This window comes from Notolepis coatsorum (genome assembly GCF_963971535.1).
Source record: "Notolepis coatsorum genome assembly, chromosome: 4".
Classification (NCBI taxonomy): Eukaryota; Metazoa; Chordata; class Actinopteri; order Aulopiformes; family Paralepididae; genus Notolepis; species Notolepis coatsorum.
The window spans coordinates 151182741-151204591 of record NC_140168.1 but is presented as its reverse complement, the minus strand read 5'-3'; the positions used below and the strand labels follow the sequence as shown (position 1 = coordinate 151204591).

Sequence of the window (21851 nt, the reverse complement as noted above, 5' to 3'; positions counted from 1 at the left end):
TTTAATTACCATATGTAATTAGCATTGGGACACAATACTGTCGGACAAATAACAAGAATTAACTCATTTACAAGTTGTATTAAGTTTAGCAAATAAGGGAACAGATAAATAACATTTCAATGCAGTCAAAAAAGCAATATTTAGATTTTAACATTTTCGGGTTTGGTCACGTCGAGTCACATATAAGCCGCACCGTTATATAAGCCGCAGGGTAGAAAAATGGGGGGAAAAGCCACGGCTTATAGTCCGAAAAGTACGGTAATTACTGGACTGTCATTATTGTTATTATTATTTCTGTTATTGTCCTGTGATTCATCGTTGATTATTACTGTTACTGTATCTTGTTTCATGTAAAAAAAGGGAAAATAAAAAACATTTGTTAAAAAAAAAACTCAACCTCTACTGTCTTTAACTATGAATGAACACAACACTAACTTACACAGACCGTGACGCCAACCTCTACTGTCTTTAACTATGAATGAACACAACACTAACTTACACTGACGCCAACCTCTACCGTCTTTAACTATGATTGAACACAACACTAACTTACACTGACGCCAACCTCTACCGCCTCTACTTACTTGATGTGAAAAGTGATTCTTGACAAGCGCGACACGTGACAATATTATAAAATACAAGCACTTACTTGATGTGAAAAGTGATTCTTGACAAAAGCGACAATATTATTAGATGACTGCACAAGAGCACGCGATGTGAAAGGGAAAGTCAAGTCCACACTCTAAGTCAAGTCCACGCTCTGCCGCGAGCGCGTCAACACACAGGCGAGCGCCAACACAGCAGCGGGCAGCGGCAGCGCTGGATAGGGGGGCGGGTCACGTGGGGGTCGCGGCCAATCAGAGGAACCCGGAAACCGAAGTCTGTTGCGGAAAGGATACACGCGGTCGGTCGGGGCGCCTGTTCAGCAGGGAGGGGATCTGGGGGAAATAGCGTGAAGCCGTGAACCTCTGCACGCGTTACGTTCCCCCAGTGAAACTCCTCGCTGCCAGGTGAAAAGAAGCGGCTGGTGACTCCACATGTATCGGAGGAGGCATGTGGTAGTTCTACACCCTCCCCAGGCCGACGGTGGGGAAATGCGCGCAACGACCAGGAAGGGAATTGGCATAACGACAAAAAATTGGGATGGGTGAAAAATACAGAAACCCCAAAAATAAATAGTATACATTTTCTTTTTTAAATGGCTAAAGGAACAAGTGCCATCAGGTTGAGGCTTGACTGAAGGTCATTCCAAGACCAAGGACTAAAATAAAAAAGACTCCCTTTTCCAGACTCAGTCCGCACAGCAGGTACCTGGAACCGTATCCAGGCACTGGATCTGAGGTTGTAAGAGTCGCAAACTGGTAAAGATCTGGCACATATATACCTAAAATGCCTAAAATGGCTTTATACAATAAAATAAGCCAGTGCTGCATCCTGCGCATAGTAAGTGAGGACCATCCAGTTAGGCTATACAGTGTGCAATGATGAGTCCTATAGGGTGCGTTTGATATATATCTCAGTGTGGTAGAGTGGGTCAAGTTTGGCCAAAACAGTGGGACAGGCAAATCTATAGACAGTGTCACCGTAGTCAAGCTGGGACAGGAATAAGCCCGAGACCAACCTTTTACGAGAAGAAGTTGAAAAACAACCTTTAAGTTTGTAAAGGAAGCCAAGAGTAAATTTCAGTTTCTTAGTTAGGGCTTCAATGTGATGTTTAAAGTTACAACACCCCTCCTTCCCTCAGAACACCACCGCCGATGTGCCATTGAGCAAGGGCATTGCTCATAAGCAACACTTGCTGTTTACGGAGGGGAGAGTGGTAAATGGCGCATTTTATATAAGAGCTTTTATCCAAAGCGCTTCACAATTTTGTTCCTCACATTTTACCCGCTCACTCAGACACTCACACACCGACGGCGGAGGCGACCGTGCGAGGTGCCGCCCCAGAGGCTGCCACTCAACCCCCCCCCCCCCCCCCCCCCCCCCCCCGAAACCAGATCCAGGTATTTGAAATCCGGTAACAAGTCGGCAGATGGAAAGGTCAAAGGTCACTTACGGGTTTCCTGTTGCTCCAGGAGGACAGATCAGACGACTGGTTGAACCACATGTTGCCCTGGATGTCTCCACACACCAGCAGCTCTGCAGAGGGGGACACACGACACCTTCAGGGGCTGAACAACAGCGAGCGCGTAACCACTGATAGTAGAGACAATTCGAATTCAAAGACAGAGGGAGACTGTATAACTGTGAAACAAAGCGGGGCTCGCAACTCACTTTTGATGCTCCAAGGTGTTTTAATTGTGACAAATAATAGCAGCAGATACAACGTTTCGACCCTTCCGGTCTTTTTCAAGAGCATCAAAAGTGAGTTGCGAGCCCCGCTTTGTTTCATGTACTACTGTTTTTACAGTTTGGCTCAGCACCAAGGAACGGAGGATGTGCGTTATTTATTTTTTCAAACTGTATAACTGCCATTGAATAATAATAATAATAATAATAATAATAATAATACATTTATTTTATATAGCGCCTTATATATGGTATCTCAAAACACTTTACAGACATTGCATTACAGTACATGGACAAACACAGTACATGGACAAACACAGAACATGGACAAACACAGAACATGGACAAACACAGAACATGGACAAACACAGTACATGGACAAACACAGTACATGGACAAACACAGAACATGGACAAACACAGTACATGGACAAACACAGAACATGGACTTTCACAATGACAACATGGTGGGGATACTACAATAAAGTACTTCTATTCTATTCTATTCTATGAAGCAAAGAGAGATCTATTAATAGTCCATTCATATTCCTACAGCTGAGACTTGGGAGAAGCCAGAACGTGTCCCCTGTGAGAGGTCTATTGAAACTCCCAAACTGTTTACACCCTCCAGATGCTCCTAAGTCCCGCTCTGTTCCTTCTGCCTTGCTGCCATCAGTCCATCCCCTGATATAGAGCTCTACTTTACCTCCATCCAGAGTAATGGCTGCCATCAGTCCATCCCCTGATATAGAGCTCTACTTTACCTCCGTCCAGAGTAATGGCTGCCATCAGTCCATCCCCTGATATAGAGCTCTACTTTACCTCCGTCCAGAGTAATGGATGCCATCAGTTCATCCCTTGATATAGAGCTCTACCTTACCTCCGTCCAGAGTAATGGCTGCCATCAGTCCATCCCCTGATATAATAGAGCTCTACTTTACCTCCGTCCAGAGCAGTGGCGGCTCTGCCACTAGGGGCGCACGGGCGCCGCCCCCCCCTTCAGGCCCCTGGTTATATGAGAGTAGAACAAGAAAAAGTATCTTTTTGTTTTTTGTTTTATAGCCCTATAAATAATATAAACATGTTTAAAATGAATAATATTTACTCATTTTAAGTATGTTTGTGTTTCCAATGCACAATATAACGTTACTATATAAAATAAAAAAATACTCGTTTTCAGGAACAGGAAGTGACTCACTTTTTTTAATTTTTTTATTTGTTTGTATTTCTCGCCCGGGCTAGACGCGATAGCGCTCTGAGTGCGCGTCACTGTTCGATCGCTGTATCCGTCACAGCCAATCAGTGCGTAACGCGTTGTGCGTTGAAATATGAGTATTATGTTGGAATCCGGGCGCGATTTGAAGTGGTCTAGTCAAGCGTTTAGAATTTCCGTCTAGAATTTCCATAGCCGCATTTCGCGGAGACGCTCTCTGATTGGCCGACGCGGCGATGCCAGTTTTTTCCTTAGCCACAGTTTGCAACATGTTCGAAGCTGTGTGTTGTGAACTTGTGATTCAGTCTGGAGTCTGGACAGTGGGCAGTGAGTGGAATGGATATACATCGACAACAGTCTGGGGGACAGTCAGTGGACATACACTTTTTGGACCACGTTTCAATTAAACAAAGTGAGTTAATTCTCTCTCTCTCTCTCTCTCTTAGCCAACTCAGCTAACTTTAGCTGCTGTTAGCCACTCAGCTAATGCTTAACTAACGCTCTCTCTCTCTCTCTCTCTCTCTCTCTCTCTCTCTCTCTCTCTCTCTCTCTCTCTCTCTCTCTCGCTCTCTCTCGCTCTCTCTCTCTCTCTCTCGCTCTCTCTCGCTCTCTCTCGCTCTCTCTCTCTCTCGCTCTCTCTCTCTCTCTCTCTCTCTCTCTCTCTAATTTCGCCGCGTGTGGGGCATAACCACTCAGACAATGAATGGTAACTTGTTTAAAATGACGAGATATACAAATGTGATTATTATTGAATGGATCTGACATCATCTGAGAGAGAGAGCGAGAGAGCGAGAGAGAGAGAGAGAGAGAGAGAGAGAGAGAGAGAGAGAGAGAGAGAGAGAGAGATGTGTTGGTGTTGGGCTATTGGAAACGTGGTTGCATTTGACTGACTGTGATATTGATCGATGGCAATGGTGATAATATTCGCCAATGCGTGCCTTGTACATGTTTGCAAAATGTTTGGTATAGCGCCCCTAGTGGCGAAGCATCCACGAGCCGCTACTGGTCCAGAGTAATGGCTGCCATCAGTCCATCCCCTGATATAATAGAGCTCTACTTTACCTCCATCCAGAGTAATGGCTGCCATCAGTCCATCCCCTGATATAGAGCTCTACTTTACCTCCGTCCAGAGTAATGGCTGCCATCAGTCCATCCCCTGATATAATAGAGCTCTACTTTACCTCCGTCCAGAGTAATGGCTGCCATCAGTCCATCCCCTGATATAATAGAGCTCTACTTTACCTCCGTCCAGAGTAATGGCTGCCATCAGTCCATCCCCTGATATAGAGCTCTACTTTACGTCCGTCCAGAGTAATGGCTGCAATCAGTCCATCCCCTGATATAGAGCTCTACTTTACCTCCGTCCAGAGCAATGGCCGTTATCTGGCTTGGCTTCCTCTTCGGCCGGTCCCGTTTCAGTGGCATTGAGCAGAAGCTGTTGTTCATGTGCTGTTCAGTTGTGGGGCCCATGGCAAACTGCAAAGAGAGAGCAGACGGTGTCCATCTTTGTATCGTACAACACTTTCAACTCACATTCTGACCTGAGTTCAAACTGTGGCGCCGTCAGGAGTAGGGCTGAACGATTAATCGATTTTAAATCGAAATCGCGATTTGGAATGATGCAATTAGCAAATCGCAAAAAAATAAATAAATCGCAAATCTTTTTTTTCTTCTTCTTTTTAATTTATTTAACCAGGAAGTCCCATTGAGATACAAGATCGGTTTGGGAGAGGGAGGTAAGGGGTTTTAGATTGTGTGTTGTGAAGTTTAGACTTCAGAGAGAGAGGGAGAGTAAAGTACAGAAAAAATGGTACCGTTGGGTACCGGTATCGATTCCCAGGTAAAAATAAACATTTTCAAGCCGCATTTTACAATAAACCTCTGTGGGGCTGCTTAAAAATAATAATAATTATAATCGCAAATTTAATCGCAATCGCAATATCTGTCAGGAGATGGTGACGAGTCAATGACGGCGTGTTAACCCTTTCACTGCCGTGCTACCAAAACGGTTAACCCTTTCACTGCGACAAGACACAGAGGGTCAACCCTTTCACTGCCACATGACAGCCGGTTAACCCTTTCACTGCCACGCGACAGAAGGTTAACCCTTTACTATCACACAACCGACGGCGTGTTAACCTTCTGTCGCGTGGCAGTGAAAGGGTTAAAAGGAACACGGCAACAAAAGGAAATGTACTTGCTGTTTTCTCCACAGTCAGACAAGAAGATAAGATACCAATTTCCTCTCTGTGCGCTCAGTAGAAAGCTATCCGGCGGCAAGCTAGCCTAACACAGCACAAATTAATGGAAGCGGATACGGACCAGCTAGCTGTTGGCCTCTCCCGGAGTTTTTCTTTTTTAAAGACTTATTTTTTGGCGTTTTATCGCTTTATTTCTACTGGGCAGTCCAGTAGGGAGAGACAGATGAGGAATGGGAGACAGAGTGGGGGGAAGACATTCGGCAAATAAGGACGGGTTCGGGAGTCGAACCCGGGTCGGCCGTGTCGCGGCTGAGCGAGCTATGTGGTTCGCCACTGGGGCGCCCCCTCTCCCGGAGTTTTAAGCTAGTGTAGCAGAGTGAAGTTGTTATGCTAGAATCATGGACAGAAACTGGTATCTTTTATCTTAAATAAGTAGGTCAAAATGGAAACACTCTTACTTTGAAGGAACAAAGTGGACCGAGCCCACTCTAGAGTTTTGGAGGGGTGCCTTGGTTACTAGTTTATATTAATTTCCTCACATTGAGTTACCAATTCTCCAAACGAAATCCCTTTTGGGTCTTTTATAATGGGTTTAGAGAAGATAGGATATCTTTCCATTGAATAATTGTTGTATTGTAAAAACGTTCAACTAATGTACAAAATGGTTTAGCCGGTTTGTTGACGAGAGACACGCTGGCGGAAGTGCTCGTTCTCTTTGTGCTTGCTGAGAACGAGAGCAGAGGTATGCGCTTTCGTTTACCTAATATTGGATTTAATTGCTTTGTATAACTTGTAAAACTGATTTATGTTTTGGTTTTGGTACTGAAATACCCTGTTGTGTAATGACATTAATTCGCCCTGTGTAAAACAGCCATAGTACGTTCGTGTACTAACTCAGTATTCTGTTTGGCAATACCAGGTGGACTGCACTTTGATGATGGTCGCTAACGCCGCCATGCTTTGTGTACGTGTTGTTTTGGTTCGCTAACAGGTATGAACCGTTGTTTTTGTATTTTGGTTTATTTAATGCTTACACACTGCCTTTCATTTCATATTGTTTCATATGTTTTTGCTGAAGCTGACTTGCACTGAGCTACATGTATTTAATGACTGTAACTGTAGACGGCGCGCTGTTTTAAATGTGCGCGCGCGCGCTCTCTTTGTGCTTGCTGAGAACGAGAGCAGAGGTGGACTGCACTTTGATGATGGTCGCTAACGCCGCCATGCTTTGTGTACGTGTTGTTTTGGTTCGCTAACAGGAAATAAACACCATCAACTGAGTACCGTTGTCCGTGTCTACGTCCACCTCACACCAGACACAACGCAGAATCGATCACGCTACAACTGGTGCCGAGACAAGCCGGATCAACTGGTCAGCAGAGGCCGACCACCGGTGTAGCTGGAGAGACGTGGAGGCTTCATGTGCAGCCTAGATACGTGGATGCTGCTGGCGCGACCTGGTCACGGGGACGCTGCATTCGCCGCCTGTTCCTGAGGTCTGTTCCTGAGGAGGCTGGAGAGCACTGAATCCTTTGAAAAAGATAGTCTCTAATCAAGTTTATTGATTTCGAGTGTGTTACCTAAAACACACTGAAGAGTAAAACGGTGAAAGTACCATTTGATATTGAAAATGACTTTGAATGAAGGAAACACTCCTACAGGGAACGTGACTGTGGGGAGAGGGAGAGGGGTTCTCGATTACACACCGGTTATGCAGTCTACTCCGGGGAGTCAAGGTGGCTCAGGTTCCTCTAGTCCTGAAAGGAGGAGTGTAGAGGGTCACTTAGAGAAAAATGCCCAATCGTTACTCTTCACCCCGGTTGTTCCCTTACCTGGTGAAATTAACAACACTAGTGTTGAAACATCCCCCAGTCAAATGGCCAATTTGATAAGATCCATTGGGTCAGAAATAGGGGAAGCTGTTAGGATGACGTTAATGCAGAACACAATCACTGGGATTTCACCTGTATTCGCTTCTCAAAATCCCCAACAGACGTTCCAACCTGACCAATGTGGGAATACTGTGATTGATGCATCCAAAATGAATCTCGTGTTACGTTCAGATGCAAATGCCCCACCCTATTTTAGAGGGGACAGCACAGATAAGTGTTCTGTTTTTGAGTGGGAGGAACTCATGAGGACGTATCTCAGAAAGAAAAATAACTGTACTGGAACTGAACAAGTTGAGGAGGTTATGAACAAGCTAATGGGGAGGGCCCGGGACGTTACCAAAGTATGGCTGCGTAGCAACTCAACTGTCAGTGAGGTGGGTGTTATTTTTAGCATTTTGAGACAACATTTGTGATATTATTCACTCAGATCTTCCATTAGCTGACTTTTATGCAGTCAAAGCATATGCAAGCGAGAATCCTCTTGACTATTGGATTAGGCTTAACAAAGCAGCAGAAGCCACAGAGCAGTGTCTTCTTAGTAAGGGGGAATCTCAGACTAGCCTGAGCAAGCATCTAGTTCTCATGTTCATCCGTAACTGCCCCGATAAGGAGTTGTCTTTAGTGTTCAAAAGTAAGCCATCTCGTGAGTGGACAGCAGGTGAGGTGCAGGGACATTTGGATGAATATTTGAGAGAACATAGAGCGAGTCGAGGTCGGTTGACACAACAAGTGGTCGCCATTGAGTCATCGCAGGAGAGGGTGGTTGTTAATCACGAACAGAGCGCGTCACCTGTGGCTGTCAGTAGTCCAGAGCTAGAGCAGCTGACGCCTGTAGCTGAGAATAACACAATGGATAGGGTTCTGAGAGTGTTAGAAATGGCGTTAGGCAACAACACTCAGTCTGTACAAAATGGTCCTTACGTACAAAATGGCCCCCATAGGCAGTTCCCCAGACCTTCTCAAGAATGTCAGGTTTGTGGCAGTTCGGAGCACGATACTAGGACACATTGCAGGACGCACAGGCTGTGTTTCAAGTGTCTGAGTCCAGGGCATATTGGTATCTATTGTGGGCAGACCACTCCTAGACAGCCCCCTGGTCAGAGACAGGCTGGTCCTCCCCAGGAAAACTAGCCGGCCCTCGTTCAAAGGAGGACAATGTGGGCCCCTATGGTTTTTCCTCCAATTGCAATGATGATATCCAGTCTGTATATACGTCTGTTTGTGAAGCAGCACCCAAAGACAAGACAGTAATTATGCAGAATGTGACCAGAACATCCCAAAGTGACAGTTTATTTTTCACCACCGTATTGACAGGAGACAAGGTTGAGTTACAGGGGATGTTAGATAGTGGATCCATGGCTACTTCTCTGCGCGCTGATGTGGTTCCTCGGCTGAGGGAGGCAGGAGTAGTGACGGGTGATTTAATATCGACTACCAATGTTGTTCTTGTGGGGTGTGGTGGGAAACAAACTAGCCCGGTGGGAACGTGTGAGCTGAAACTCAAGCTTTACGGTTTTGAATACATGGTACCAGTCTTGATAGTGGAGGGCCAGGTAGATGAGCTCATTATAGGCACCAATGTGATGAAGCCCTTAATTAGACAGTTCAAATCCACGGGGGCCTACTGGCGCATATTGGGCAAAGCTGAGTCACCATGTCAGGACGAAAACAGTCAGTTTATCAGGTTCATGGCCAATCTTGAGAGATGGAGGGGGGAGGAAATTCCTGACAAAGTGGGAACAGTCAAGTTGAAACAGGCCGTAACACTTGAACCGATGAGTGAGCATGTAGTGTGGGGTCGTCTCCCACCCAAGACAAAACTGTCTATGGGAAGTACTGTTATCGTTGAGCCCAGCGCCTCTCGTTGTGTGCACCGTAACATATTAGTTGGCAGGGTAGTTACACCTCTCTGGGGGGATGGGTGGCTTCCTGTCAAGATTATAAATCCGACTAACAAGGCTATCACCTTGAGAAGAAATGCAAAAGTGGCTGACGTATATCCATGCATTGCATTAGAAGATTTTGACAATGATACGGACACGTCAGTCCACCAGAATGCCGGTAGAGTGAGTAGTGGCAGCTCTCACGGCAGTCTGACAGCTAGGAGTTGTGATAGCAACAATGTAGCTAGGGGGAACGATAGACTGGCTAGTCTAGGGCTCCAGAACCTGTCAGTTGATGACTGTCAGGTCTCACCAGTCTGGAAAGATAGACTGACTGATCTGATCGAGAACTATGAGGATGTGTTTTCTAGACACCGGTTGGATTGTGGTGAGGCTGGTGGCTTCTGTCACCCTATCCGACTGACTGACGATCGGCCCTTCCGGTTACCTTACCGGAGGCTCTCCCCCGCCCATTACCAAAAGTTGAGAGAGACTCTGAACGAGATGGAGGACAGGGAGATAATTAGGAAGTCGAGTAGTGAGTATGCATCCCCCCTTGTTCTTTGTTGGAAAAAGAATGGGGAATTGAGATTGTGCACAGATTTCAGGTGGTTAAACGCTCGTACTGTGAAAGATGCACATCCATTACCTCATCAAGCAGATGTACTTGCAGCGTTGGGAGGCAATGCCTTTTTCAGTTCTATGGATTTGACATCCGGGTATTACAATGTCCCACTGCATGAGGATGATAAGAAATACACGGCGTTCTCCTCTCCTCTCGGTTTACATGAATATAACCGTATGCCCCAGGGGCTTTGTAACAGTCCAGCTACGTTCATGAGAATGATGCTCACAATCTTTGGTGATCAGAACTCACTGAGCCTTCTTTGTTACTTAGATGACCTTCTGGTCTTTGGCAAGTCGGAAGAAGAGAGCTTGCAGAGGCTGGAGATGGTATTTCAGCGTTTACGAGAACACAACCTGAAGTTGTCTCCATCGAAGTGTCAGTTTCTGAGAAAGTCACTGAAGTTTTTGGGACACATTGTTTCTCGGGAAGGGATAGCCACAGACCCCGACAAGGTGCAGGCGATAGTGGGTGTGACGGAGAGCGATGTTATGGAGTCGGATGGGGTCACCCCGTCTGCCAATAAGATCCGGTCATTTTTAGGAATGATGGTGTATTATCAACATTACATTGAGAACTGCTCTGTAGTTGCAAGACCACTGTTTCAATTGACCACGGGTGTGAAAAAGCCACGGAGAGGCAAAGTAAAAAGCAAGAGAGCTGCCCCCCTTCGTAGGCTTAGTGCAGCAGACTGGACTGTGGAGTGTAGGGAGGCCTTTGAGGCGTTAAAAGCCGCATTGGTGGGACAAACTCTGTTGGCTCACCCTGACTTTTCTCAGCCATTTTTATTGTCTGTAGATGCATCCACTAGCGGACTGGGAGCTGTGCTTTCACAAGTGCAGGAAGGGTGTAGCACAGCCAGGCCCATAGCTTTTGCTAGTAAATCTTTGAATCATGCTCAGTCTAAATATCCCGCTCATAGGCTTGAGTTTCTCGCCATGAAATGGGCTATACACGACAAGTTTAGCCATTGGCTGCGAGGACATAAATTTACAGTGTGGACAGATAATAATCCACTTAAGTACATCCTCACAAAGCCAAAGCTCGATGCATGCGAGCAGAGATGGGTGGCTAAGCTGGCACCTTTTGATTTTGACATTCAGTACATCCCTGGGCCTAAAAATACAGTAGCTGATGCACTGAGCAGGGAGCCGTTTGCTAAGCCTAGGGTGATGCACAGGCTGACAAGGACCTCGTATGATGTCTTGTTGAGGGAGGCTAGAGGTTTGGAGGTGGATGACGTGCAGAACATGTTCCGTCTTACCTGTGAGGAACCAGAGGTGCGGAGGAAGGGCCTAGGATTGTCCACTCAGAGTTCCCTTAAGGCCAGTGGTGAGGTGGGTAGTGACAGTGGGAGCATATCTCGTGAAGAGGTATCTGCTGTACTCCACACACATCGCTGTTGGGAGGATGGCGCAGCTATGAGAGCAGTCTCTCATGTGCAGCAGCTAGAAAGGTTGGTGTCCATGGGACAGAGCCCATTGCCTGTCCTCACTCATGAGGAATTGTACGACAAACAGTGCCAGGACCCCGTCACTGGTAGAGTCAAATTCTTTGTAGATAGAGGCCGCCGCCCATCTCGAAGAGAGAGAGTTCATGAGTCGAAAGAAACAAACCGCACATTGAGACAGTGGGGAAAACTCGCAACAAAATTGGGAGTGTTGTACCGTGTTTCAAAACACGTTGTGAGTGGGAAGAAGGTCTTTCAATATGTTGTACCGAGCGCTCTGAGAGGACAGGTGCTGCAAGGGGTACATGATGAGGCCGGGCACCAGGGCCAGCAGCGCACATTGTGGCTCACTAGACAACGTTTCTATTGGGACTCCATGGAAAAGGATGTCAAAGAATATGTGAGTCATTGTAAGAGATGTGTACTGAGCAAAGCACCTGAGCCGGAGGCTAGGGCTCCGCTAGTATCTATAGTCACCACTGCACCACTGGAGTTGGTGTGTATTGACTTTTGGTCGGCTGAGGATGCCAATAATAAGTCCATTGATGTGCTTGTTATAACTGACCATTTTACCAAACTAGCGTGTGCTTATCCGTGTCCCAATCAAACTGCAAAGACGGTGGCCAGAGTGCTCTGGAATAACTTTTTTTCTGTTTATGGTTTTGCAGCCTGCATTCATAGCGACAGAGGAGCTAATTTTGAGAGTGCACTCATAGCAGAAATGCTTCAGATGGCAGGGGTTGAAAAATCCCATACCACGCCATACCATCCTATGGGAAATGGACAAGTAGAACGTCTAAACCGCACTTTAGGTAGTATGATCCGTGCTTTGCCACCTCGTTCCAAGGTGAAATGGCCTCAGATGTTGAACACTTTGACGTTTGCTTATAATTGCACAGTGCATGAGACCACGGGGGTCCCACCCTTCTTTTTGATGTTTGGTCGCACTCCAAGATGACCTGTCGATGTCATGTTTCAGAGTGTCCTTTTGGATGGAGATACGGTGGATGTGGATAAGTATGTCCAATCACTGGGGAAGGATCTGAGGGAAGCAATGGCACTTGCTCAAAAGCATGCTGAGAAGCAACAGACCAGGCAAGCTGAGGTGTATAACAGACAGTTAAAGGGACATGCGGTAGAGAAGGGGGATCGGGTCTTACTGGCAAATAAGGGGGAGCGAGGCAAGAAAAAGCTAGCTGACCGCTGGGAGAGTGCCGTCTATACTGTAGTGTGTAAAAACAGTGGGCTGAATATATACAGTATCCGCCATCCTGTCACAGGGAGGATTAAGACTGTTCATAGGAACTTGATTATGCCCGTCAATTTCCTGCCTCTGCCGTCATGGGACGAGCCAGAGATTGAGGCGTCTATTCCTGGCACTGTTCCGAGTGAGGAAATGACAGATGATTCTGATCAGGATGAGCTGAGAACTGCCCGGTGGGTTGCTCATCTTCCTGAGTCCAGTGTGGAGGGGGTAGTAGATACCACGACAGGGATGGGTGTGTCAGAGCCAGCAGAGGAGCAGGTGGGGAGCATGAGTAGTGATCAACATCATAGAATTACACTTGAGTCACATAATGGTGAGGAGCAGGAGTGTAAACTGAAGAAACCACGCCACTTTTGGATGGAGGGACCAGGTGCAGATGTTGAATTAGAGGAGTCATACTCTGTGATTGTTTATCAGGATAGTGATCAGTCGTCAGACACGACAACTGTGGAATAATTTACTGGAGACATGATTGCTTCGGAGGAGGCCCCTTGTAGTGCATCCTTATTTGTACCAGTGAGTGAACCTGAATCGGCCATTGTCGATGTCACACCGAGTGTAGTTGAGGTACCTCAAGGGGTTTACACTAGGCGGGGGAGACTAATCAGGCCAGTTAACAGGCTCATTCAGACGATGGCTGTACAAGTCAGGGCTCTGCTGTCATCCTAAAAGATGACACAATTTTTTTTGTTTTCTTTTGGGTAATTCTTTTTATTACTAAATTTTTTTTTTCTTTTCTTTCATTGATTTTGCTGTTTGGTTTTCTTTGAGTCATACTGGTAGTTACGGTTGTCTATTGCACTAGACATGATTGGGTAATTTTGGTGTATTCCATGGTATAAATATGTACATGGCATGTTTTTTTGCCTGTGGTTAGATGAGGGATTAGCTACCCTTTATTTTTCCTGATCCTTTATCGGATAGCTTTTGAGCTGGTCAACCTATTTTCTAGGTTTGGAATTAAGGGAATACACCGGGTTACATGTGACGCGTTGATTCATTGTGATTTTTTTTTATTATTTTCTGTTTCTTTGGTTTATACTTACGCTGTTGAGTTGATTGAAGGGAACACTGTCCATGATCTGGCATAAGTCAGTAGGGGAGTATGTAGCAGAGTGAAGTTGTTATGCTAGAATCATGGACAGAAACTGGTATCTTTTATCTTAAATAAGTAGGTCAAAATGGAAACACTCTTACTTTGAAGGAACAAAGTGGACCGAGCCCACTCTAGAGTTTTGGAGGGGTGCCTTGGTTACTAGTTTATATTAATTTCCTCACATTGAGTTACCAATTCTCCAAACGAAATCCCTTTTGGGTCTTTTATAATGGGTTTAGAGAAGATAGGATATCTTTCCATTGAATAATTGTTGTATTGTAAAAACGTTCAACTAATGTACAAAATGGTTTAGCCGGTTTGTTGACGAGAGACACGCTGGCGGAAGTGCTCGTTCTCTTTGTGCTTGCTGAGAACGAGAGCAGAGGTATGCGCTTTCGTTTACCTAATATTGGATTTAATTGCTTTGTATAACTTGTAAAACTGATTTATGTTTTGGTTTTGGTACTGAAATACCCTGTTGTGTAATGACATTAATTCGCCCTGTGTAAAACAGCCATAGTACGTTCGTGTACTGAGAAGTGTCACAAAACAAGCGACACTTTTGGACAATGACATCCTGAGTCGTTCCTATGTGACCAGTATAATCTTTAAACTGAACTCTGGAGGATAGCTGGCTCTACTTATAAAAAATGGAAATGAGCCTTTAATATCTGCAGACAAGGTCCCGGGTGTCTGTGAGAAGGGAGGAACCCTGAGGAATGTGGGCCTCTGGAAGATGGGAGAGAGAGAGCTGTAAGAACTTAACCCTTTCAGACGACCAGGGGATTAAGGGTTGAGGGTTGAAAGACAGAGTCCGGGAAGCGTTTTCCTTAATGCCAAGCAAGCAGTGCAAAAATGCTTCCGCATTCGTCACCGCACGCTAGTGCGGTAAAGCGCCCTTCTTTTCAGACAAATGCTACCGTGCGTGCACCGGCGGCGGCGTGCTCGCTCAGGTGCGTGCGTGCGCCGGCGTGCTCGCGCGAGGTGCCCGCGCATGCGCATGAGATCCCGCCTTGGTTCAACACGAGCGGAGCTCAATATATATAAGTCACCGCCCCTTATTCAGTATCTAGCAATAGCTCAATTGGCAAGGCCACATGGCTGTGGATCCTATGGCTCGTTTGCTGGCGAGTTCGAATCCCATCGAAAATATTTTTTAACGTGATTTTTTTTAACGTGTATTCTTTCGCCGGTTAAGGTTAGGCATGGTTAAGGTTAAGGTTAAGGTTAGGCATTGTTTCGGAGTTGGTTAAGGTTAGAACGGTTAAGTTTAGGCGCTGTTAAGGAGCTGGTTAAGGTTAGAGTTTGTCAAAGAGAATGGCAATATAATTTCTATGGTTAAGGTTAGGCATGGTTAAGGTTAAGGTTAAGGTTAGGCATTGTTTCGGAGTTGGTTAAGGTTAGAACGGTTAAGTTTAGGCGTTGTTAAGGAGCTGGTTAAGGTTAGAGTTTGTCAAAGAGAATGGCAATAGACAGCCTATTTCCGCGCGACCTGGGCGCTGGGCGGCGGAAAATGAAAGGCGCATTACTGCACGCCACTACGGTAAATTTTTGCACTGCTTGCTTGGCATAAAGCTACACGCGTCCGGGAACTAGTGGGGAGATCTTAAAGAAAGAAAAGAAACTATATAACAATTAAATGTTTAAAATGTGTACAGTAAGAGTTTTCAAAATGGCATGCTTATAATTGACTGTCAGTAAAGAAAAATACTAAAAGAATTATGTTTAAAAAAGGAGGGATTTGTCTGGAGGGATTCTTTAAGAAGATCCTATGAAGGGCCCCAGTCACGTGGTTCCCCCAGACAAAGCCGTTGTACGTTTTGAAGGGAAAAGGGACTTTCTGTTACTGTTAGATAACAGTAACAGAAATATCATATTTCAAAGAAGGAGGAGTTCATAACGAATTATGTACTGTATGTTGGTTTGCTAAACTAAATGACGATCCTGTGACATCAATGTTCTTCGACCAATCAGGAATATGGTATAATGTCAAATAAAAGAGACTGTTGCGGAGGCAAGAGCGAGACTTTTTTGAGAGATTTTGAGGAGAGGACTGAAACCTGATATATAGTAAGCTGAAAAACCTGTGTACTTTTATAAATGAAACTGAACCCTTAAATGTAATTTTCTACTGTTAAAAAATAAAAACAATCCTCTTTTGGAAACCACGTTTTGCTTCTATTTTTCCCAAAAAGACGGGTAAGGATGGAGATGTATTTTTGCATTGTAACTTTACCAGTAATAATAATAATAATAATAATAATGATAATGTGCACCAATGTGCCTGTATTGTGCCTAATATATGATATAAAAAAGAACTTTTTCCCCAGACGGAGGAGGAGGAGAAAAGTGGGTTCGGCAAGCCTGGTTTTATCAAGTAATGCCATATAGTGATAAGATGTGTAAGTGGCTTTATCCCTAGCTATAATGGGGATATAACTATGACTATAGGCTTTATCCCTACGGAGTAAAAGGAGACTTATGATTATGCATTAAGGACTAAAGGTGCATTCTGTATAATGGGGATATAACTATAACTATAGGCTTTATCCCTACGGAGTAAAAGGAGACTTATGATTATGCATTAAGGACTAAAGGTGCATTCTGTATAATGGGGATATAACTATGACTATAGGCTTTATCCCTACGGAGTAAAAGGAGACTTATGATTATGCATTAAGGACTAAAGGTGAATTCTGTATAATGGGATTATCAAGTAAAGCCATATAATGATAATACGTGTACAACGGATTAGGGAAATGGACCTCCTCTGAATATAGAGAGTCCTTCCCAGTGCAAATAAAAATAACAGATTCCGCAACTTCAATCACTCGACGTTAAAGGTCGATGACTGACGGGGGTCGGAACGGTGCATTCGCTGTCTCTTGTCGGTCAGTGGTAACAACAACATTTTGTAGACTCGGTTGGTCCTGCGTGTCAACCACTTCACAGGACGCTGTTTGAGGTGTAGATAGGCAGACCAATGAGTTATGAAGTTATCGATCTGACCTAAGAGCGAGCGTGGGCATTCAACATGGCGTCCCTGGCGATGTGCATTTATACTAACCAAAATAGGTGCTAAAACGGCCGAAGAAGACAGGACTACTGTCAAAATCCTCTGGAGTAAAATTAAATTACAGATTTGGCAAAATCAAAAAAGTAGGAGGTTCTACTTAAACAAAGGATCACGCTTAAAGTATATTTTTGTGATTGCGGTAAAGAGGTTTACTCATGACTAAAAAGTTACGTAATGTTTTCTTACAGTCAAAAAAAAGAAAAAGTAGGAGGTTCTACTTAAACAAAGGATCACGCTTAAAGTATATTTTTGTGATTGCGGTAAAGAGGTTTACTCATGACTAAAAAGTTACGTAATGTTTTCTTACAGTCAAAAAAAGAAAAAGTAGGAGGTTCTACTTAAACAAAGGATCACGCTTAAAGTATATTTTTGTGATTGCGGTAAAAAGGTTTACTCATGACTAAAAAGTTACGTAATGTTTTCTTACAGTCAAAAAAAAAGTAGGAGGTTCTACTTAAACAAAGGATCACGCTTAAAGTATATTTTTGTGATTGCGGTAAAAAGGTTTACTCATGACTAAAAAGTTACGTAATGTTTTCTTACAGTCAAAAAAAAAAAGTAGGAGGTTCTACTTAAACAAAGGATCACGCTTAAAGTATATTTTTGTGATTGCGGTAAAAAGGTTTACTCATGACTAAAAAGTTACGTAATGTTTTCTTACAGTCAAAAAAAGAAAAAGTAGGAGGTTCTACTTAAACAAAGGATCACGCTTAAAGTATATTTTTGTGATTGCGGTAAAAAGGTTTACTCATGACTAAAAAGTTACGTAATGTTTTCTTACAGTCAAAAAAAAAAGTAGGAGGTTCTACTTAAACAAAGGATCACGCTTAAAGTATATTTTTGTGATTGCGGTAAAAAGGTTTACTCATGACTAAAAAGTTACGTAATGTTTTCTTACAGTCAAAAAAAAGAAAAAGTAGGAGGTTCTACTTAAACAAAGGATCACGCTTAAAGTATATTTTTGTGATTGCGGTAAAAAGGTTTACTCATGACTAAAAAGTTACGTAATGTTTTCTTACAGTCAAAAAAAAAAGTAGGAGGTTCTACTTAAACAAAGGATCACGCTTAAAGTATATTTTTGTGATTGCGGTAAAAAGGTTTACTCATGACTAAAAAGTTACGTAATGTTTTCTTACAGTCAAAAAAAAAAGTAGGAGGTTCTACTTAAACAAAGGATCACGCTTAAAGTATATTTTTGTGATTGCGGTAAAAAGGTTTACTCATGACTAAAAAGTTACGTAATGTTTTCTTACAGTCAAAAAAAAAAGTAGGAGGTTCTACTTAAACAAAGGATCACGCTTAAAGTATATTTTTGTGATTACTGTAAAAATTCTGCTGGGTGAAGTTGCAATGCAAAAATCACTTTCATGCTTAGTTCACAGAAAGGCGAGGGCTCCCTAGCCCAGAGACACTTTGTATGAGCGGAATGTGGATGTGAAGCGAGCCAAAACGGCCGTTCACAGAAAGGCGAGGGCTCCCTAGCCCAGAGACACTTTGTATGAGCGGAGTGTGGATGTGAAGCGAGCCAAAACGGCCGTTCACAGAAAGGCGAGGGCTCCCTAGCCCAGAGACACTTTGTATGAGCGGAGTGTGGATGTGAAGCGAGCCAAAACGGCCGTTCACAGAAAGGCGAGGGCTCCCTAGCCCAGAGACACTTTGTATGAGCGGAGTGTGGATGTGAAGCGAGCCAAAACGGCCGTTCACAGAAAGGCGAGGGCTCCCTAGCCCAGAGACACTTTGTATGAGCGGAGTGTGGATGTGAAGCGAGCCAAAACGGCCGTTCACAGAAAGGCGAGGGCTCCCTAGCCCAGAGACACTTTGTATGAGCGGAGTGTGGATGTGAAGCGAGCCAAAACGGCCGTTCACAGAAAGGCGAGGGCTCCCTAGCCCAGAGACACTTTGTATGAGCGGAGTGTGGATGTGAAGCGAGCCAAAACGGCCGTTCACAGAAAGGCGAGGGCTCCCTAGCCCAGAGACACTTTGTATGAGCGGAGTGTGGATGTGAAGCGAGCCAAAACGGCCGTTCACAGAAAGGCGAGGGCTCCCTAGCCCAGAGACACTTTGTATGAGCGGAGTGTGGATGTGAAGCGAGCCAAAACGGCCGTTCACAGAAAGGCGAGGGCTCCCTAGCCCAGAGACACTTTGTATGAGCGGAGTGTGGATGTGAAGCGGGCCAAAACGGCCGTTCACAGAAAGGCGAGGGCTCCCTAGCCCAGAGACACTTTGTATGAGCGGAGTGTGGATGTGAAGCGAGCCAAAACGGCCGTTCACAGAAAGGCGAGGGCTCCCTAGCCCAGAGACACTTTGTATGAGCGGAGTGTGGATGTGAAGCGAGCCAAAACGGCCGTTCACAGAAAGGCGAGGGCTCCCTAGCCCAGAGACACTTTGTATGAGCGGAGTGTGGATGTGAAGCGAGCCAAAACGGCCGTTCACAGAAAGGCGAGGGCTCCCTAGCCCAGAGACACTTTGTATGAGCGGAGTGTGGATGTGAAGCGAGCCAAAACGAATTCACAGAACTGCAAGCTAACTAGCACTACATCGGCTAACAAGCCAGTGCTAACACCCATGAGCTGGCTAGACGGAAGACCCAGGAGCTGGCCGTAGCCAGACGGAAGCTAACTAGCACTACATCGGCTAACAAGCCAGTGCTAACACCCATGAGCTGGCTTTAGCCAGACGGAAGACCCATGAGCTAGCCGTAGCTAGACGGAAGCTAACTAGCACTACATCGGCTAACAAGCCAGTGCTAACACAGAGGAGCTAGCACGAGAGAAGCTAGCTCAGGAGGAGCTAGCACGAGAGAAGCTATCTCAGGAGGAGCTAGCACAAGAGAAGCCAGCCCAGGAGATGCCAGCCCAGGAGAAGCTGGCACAGGTAGCTCAGGAGAGGCTGGCGCGGCAGATGCTAGCTCAGGAGAAGTTGGCACGGGTAGCTCAGAAGAAACTGGCGCAGCAGATGCTAGCTCATGAGAAGCTGGCGCAGCAGATGCTCGCTCAGGAGATGCAAGCACACGAGACGCTAGCTCGCATGTTGAGGCATCTCAAAGGACTAGAGATCCCCGAAAGGGCCTCAATGGACCAACTGATGGAAAGAGAAGTAAGGACCCCCGGTCAAGATCCAGGGTATAAGATGGTGGAGAAACTAATCCCACAGGTGCGAGGCGGGAGCATGTCTCTCAATGATGCAGCAGGATCAGTCATGAATGGAACACCTATGCAAGGATCATGCTCACTGCTTGAAAAGCTACTCAGAGGAGTCCCAGGGGGTAACCCACTGGCAGCCCGATGCGCAGCATGGTCACAAGACCAGCTACGTATCGAATGCATGCTGTATGACCAAGTCAAAATGCTTTCTCAAACCAAATACAATAACAGTGAAAGGAAAGGGGAGAACCCACGAGAGGGGAAGGCTCAAATTCGGCCTCCCAGAGCCCAGCAACAGCCAGCGGCTAACGTTAAACCTATCTACTCAAAAAACGACAAAAGGGGGGGCTCCAAGGAGTTCCCCCCGAGGATAACCAAGGACAAGGAAGAGAAGAAGAATTACATGTACCTACCTCCCGACGAGTGGGCCGCATTAACCCCAGAAAAGCAAGCAGAAAGGAGGGCAACAAGGGAGGAATTCAAATCCCGGAAGGAGAGAGAATAGAATCCTGGCCTCCTGGTGATGTGACACATGACACTCGAACATGGGAAGAAGACAGAGTGACAGAGAGTCTATTAACCCTCAATATAGATCCCCAGGAGAGGCCCCTACTGAATGCTATTGCACTCAAGACACAGGAGACGGATGGGAAGTTAACGTGTCAAGTGGGAAACGACCAATACCTAGTAGACACCGGAGCGGAAATTTCCCTGCATGTAAATACACCCATTACCGGATCCATAGAAGTGGAATTAGGTAATGGGACCAGAGCCCTCATGGGAACAGGGGAGAAGCATGGGATATCAGGAGTGGTAGGACCACCTAATTCGGAACCCCTGTTATCCCCAAAAGACTTGATACTACTGTACGAAAAGGAAAAATTCATACCCAAGGGTGACCCGCAAAGGACACAGCACGGAGTCCGTGTCAAATATATGGAGTCAGTGGACGACGCAGCGAATGGCAAGAAGGAATATACTAACTCAGGTCAGAAATCGGAAATGGAGGAAGACCGGGATAGGTCAAGCTACAGAGCATCCTCAGGGTCCTCATCTAGACCTCCCAGACCTCCCAGACCTCCCAGACCTCCTAGACCTCCCAGACCGGACAGAGAGACATCGGCCTGGACCCAGGTTACAGGGCGACGAGAGCCCTGAATGGACCTGAAAGAGAGAAAAGAAATGAGTCCTCTGTGGACTGTATCTGTGATGTCCTGCGAGGCCTACGGACAGGGTCACACGACCAGGCCAACCACACTTCAATAGAGGACTGCTGCTACAATTCTCGGGAACCCGTGGGGGTCGCCCGAGAAGTGACGAATCAACCTACCTCAAACTATGGGAGAGATCCAAGAGGTCATAGGGGGTGACCCCAAGATGACCAAGGTGACCAAGATGACCAAGACGACAACAGCCTGGGTGCATCGGCCGGGAACAACAGATGCAAGTCTTCCCGCCGGATACCAAGCAACAACGTGACCCCTATCCTGTCGAGCCGTCCAGCCAGGGAACAACAGATGCAAGTCTTCCCGCCGGCTACCAGGGTAACAAGGTACCGAGATGGCAGAGGGGGTGTGGAGAGTCACAGCCACGTGACCCCACAATCGCCATCTCGACCCCCAGACAAGACACTCTGCCGGAGGCTCAGGTCCAGGAACGGCCTGAACAGGATATACCTCTCACAGCTACTGACCAAGCAGGAGGATGTCCTTTTCAG

At 45.7% G+C, this 21851-nt stretch overlaps 2 protein-coding genes across 7 annotated transcripts in view; both read right to left on the bottom strand.

Annotated features, from left to right (window-relative positions):
* Nucleotides 1-21851, bottom strand: part of apol1 (apolipoprotein L, 1) — a 283625-nt gene that overhangs the window by 84874 nt on the left and 176900 nt on the right. The gene's annotated exons all lie outside the window — the stretch shown is intronic.
* tep1 (telomerase-associated protein 1) overlaps nt 1-21851 on the bottom strand; it is a 149643-nt gene that overhangs the window by 4484 nt on the left and 123308 nt on the right. Inside the window, exons 25-26 of the mRNA XM_084313418.1 lie at nt 4860-4977; nt 2057-2139 (exon numbers count right to left, since the gene is read on the bottom strand). Coding sequence (XP_084169544.1) covers nt 2057-2139; nt 4860-4977 — 201 coding nt within the window. The remainder of the gene's footprint in view (nt 1-2056; nt 2140-4859; nt 4978-21851) is intronic.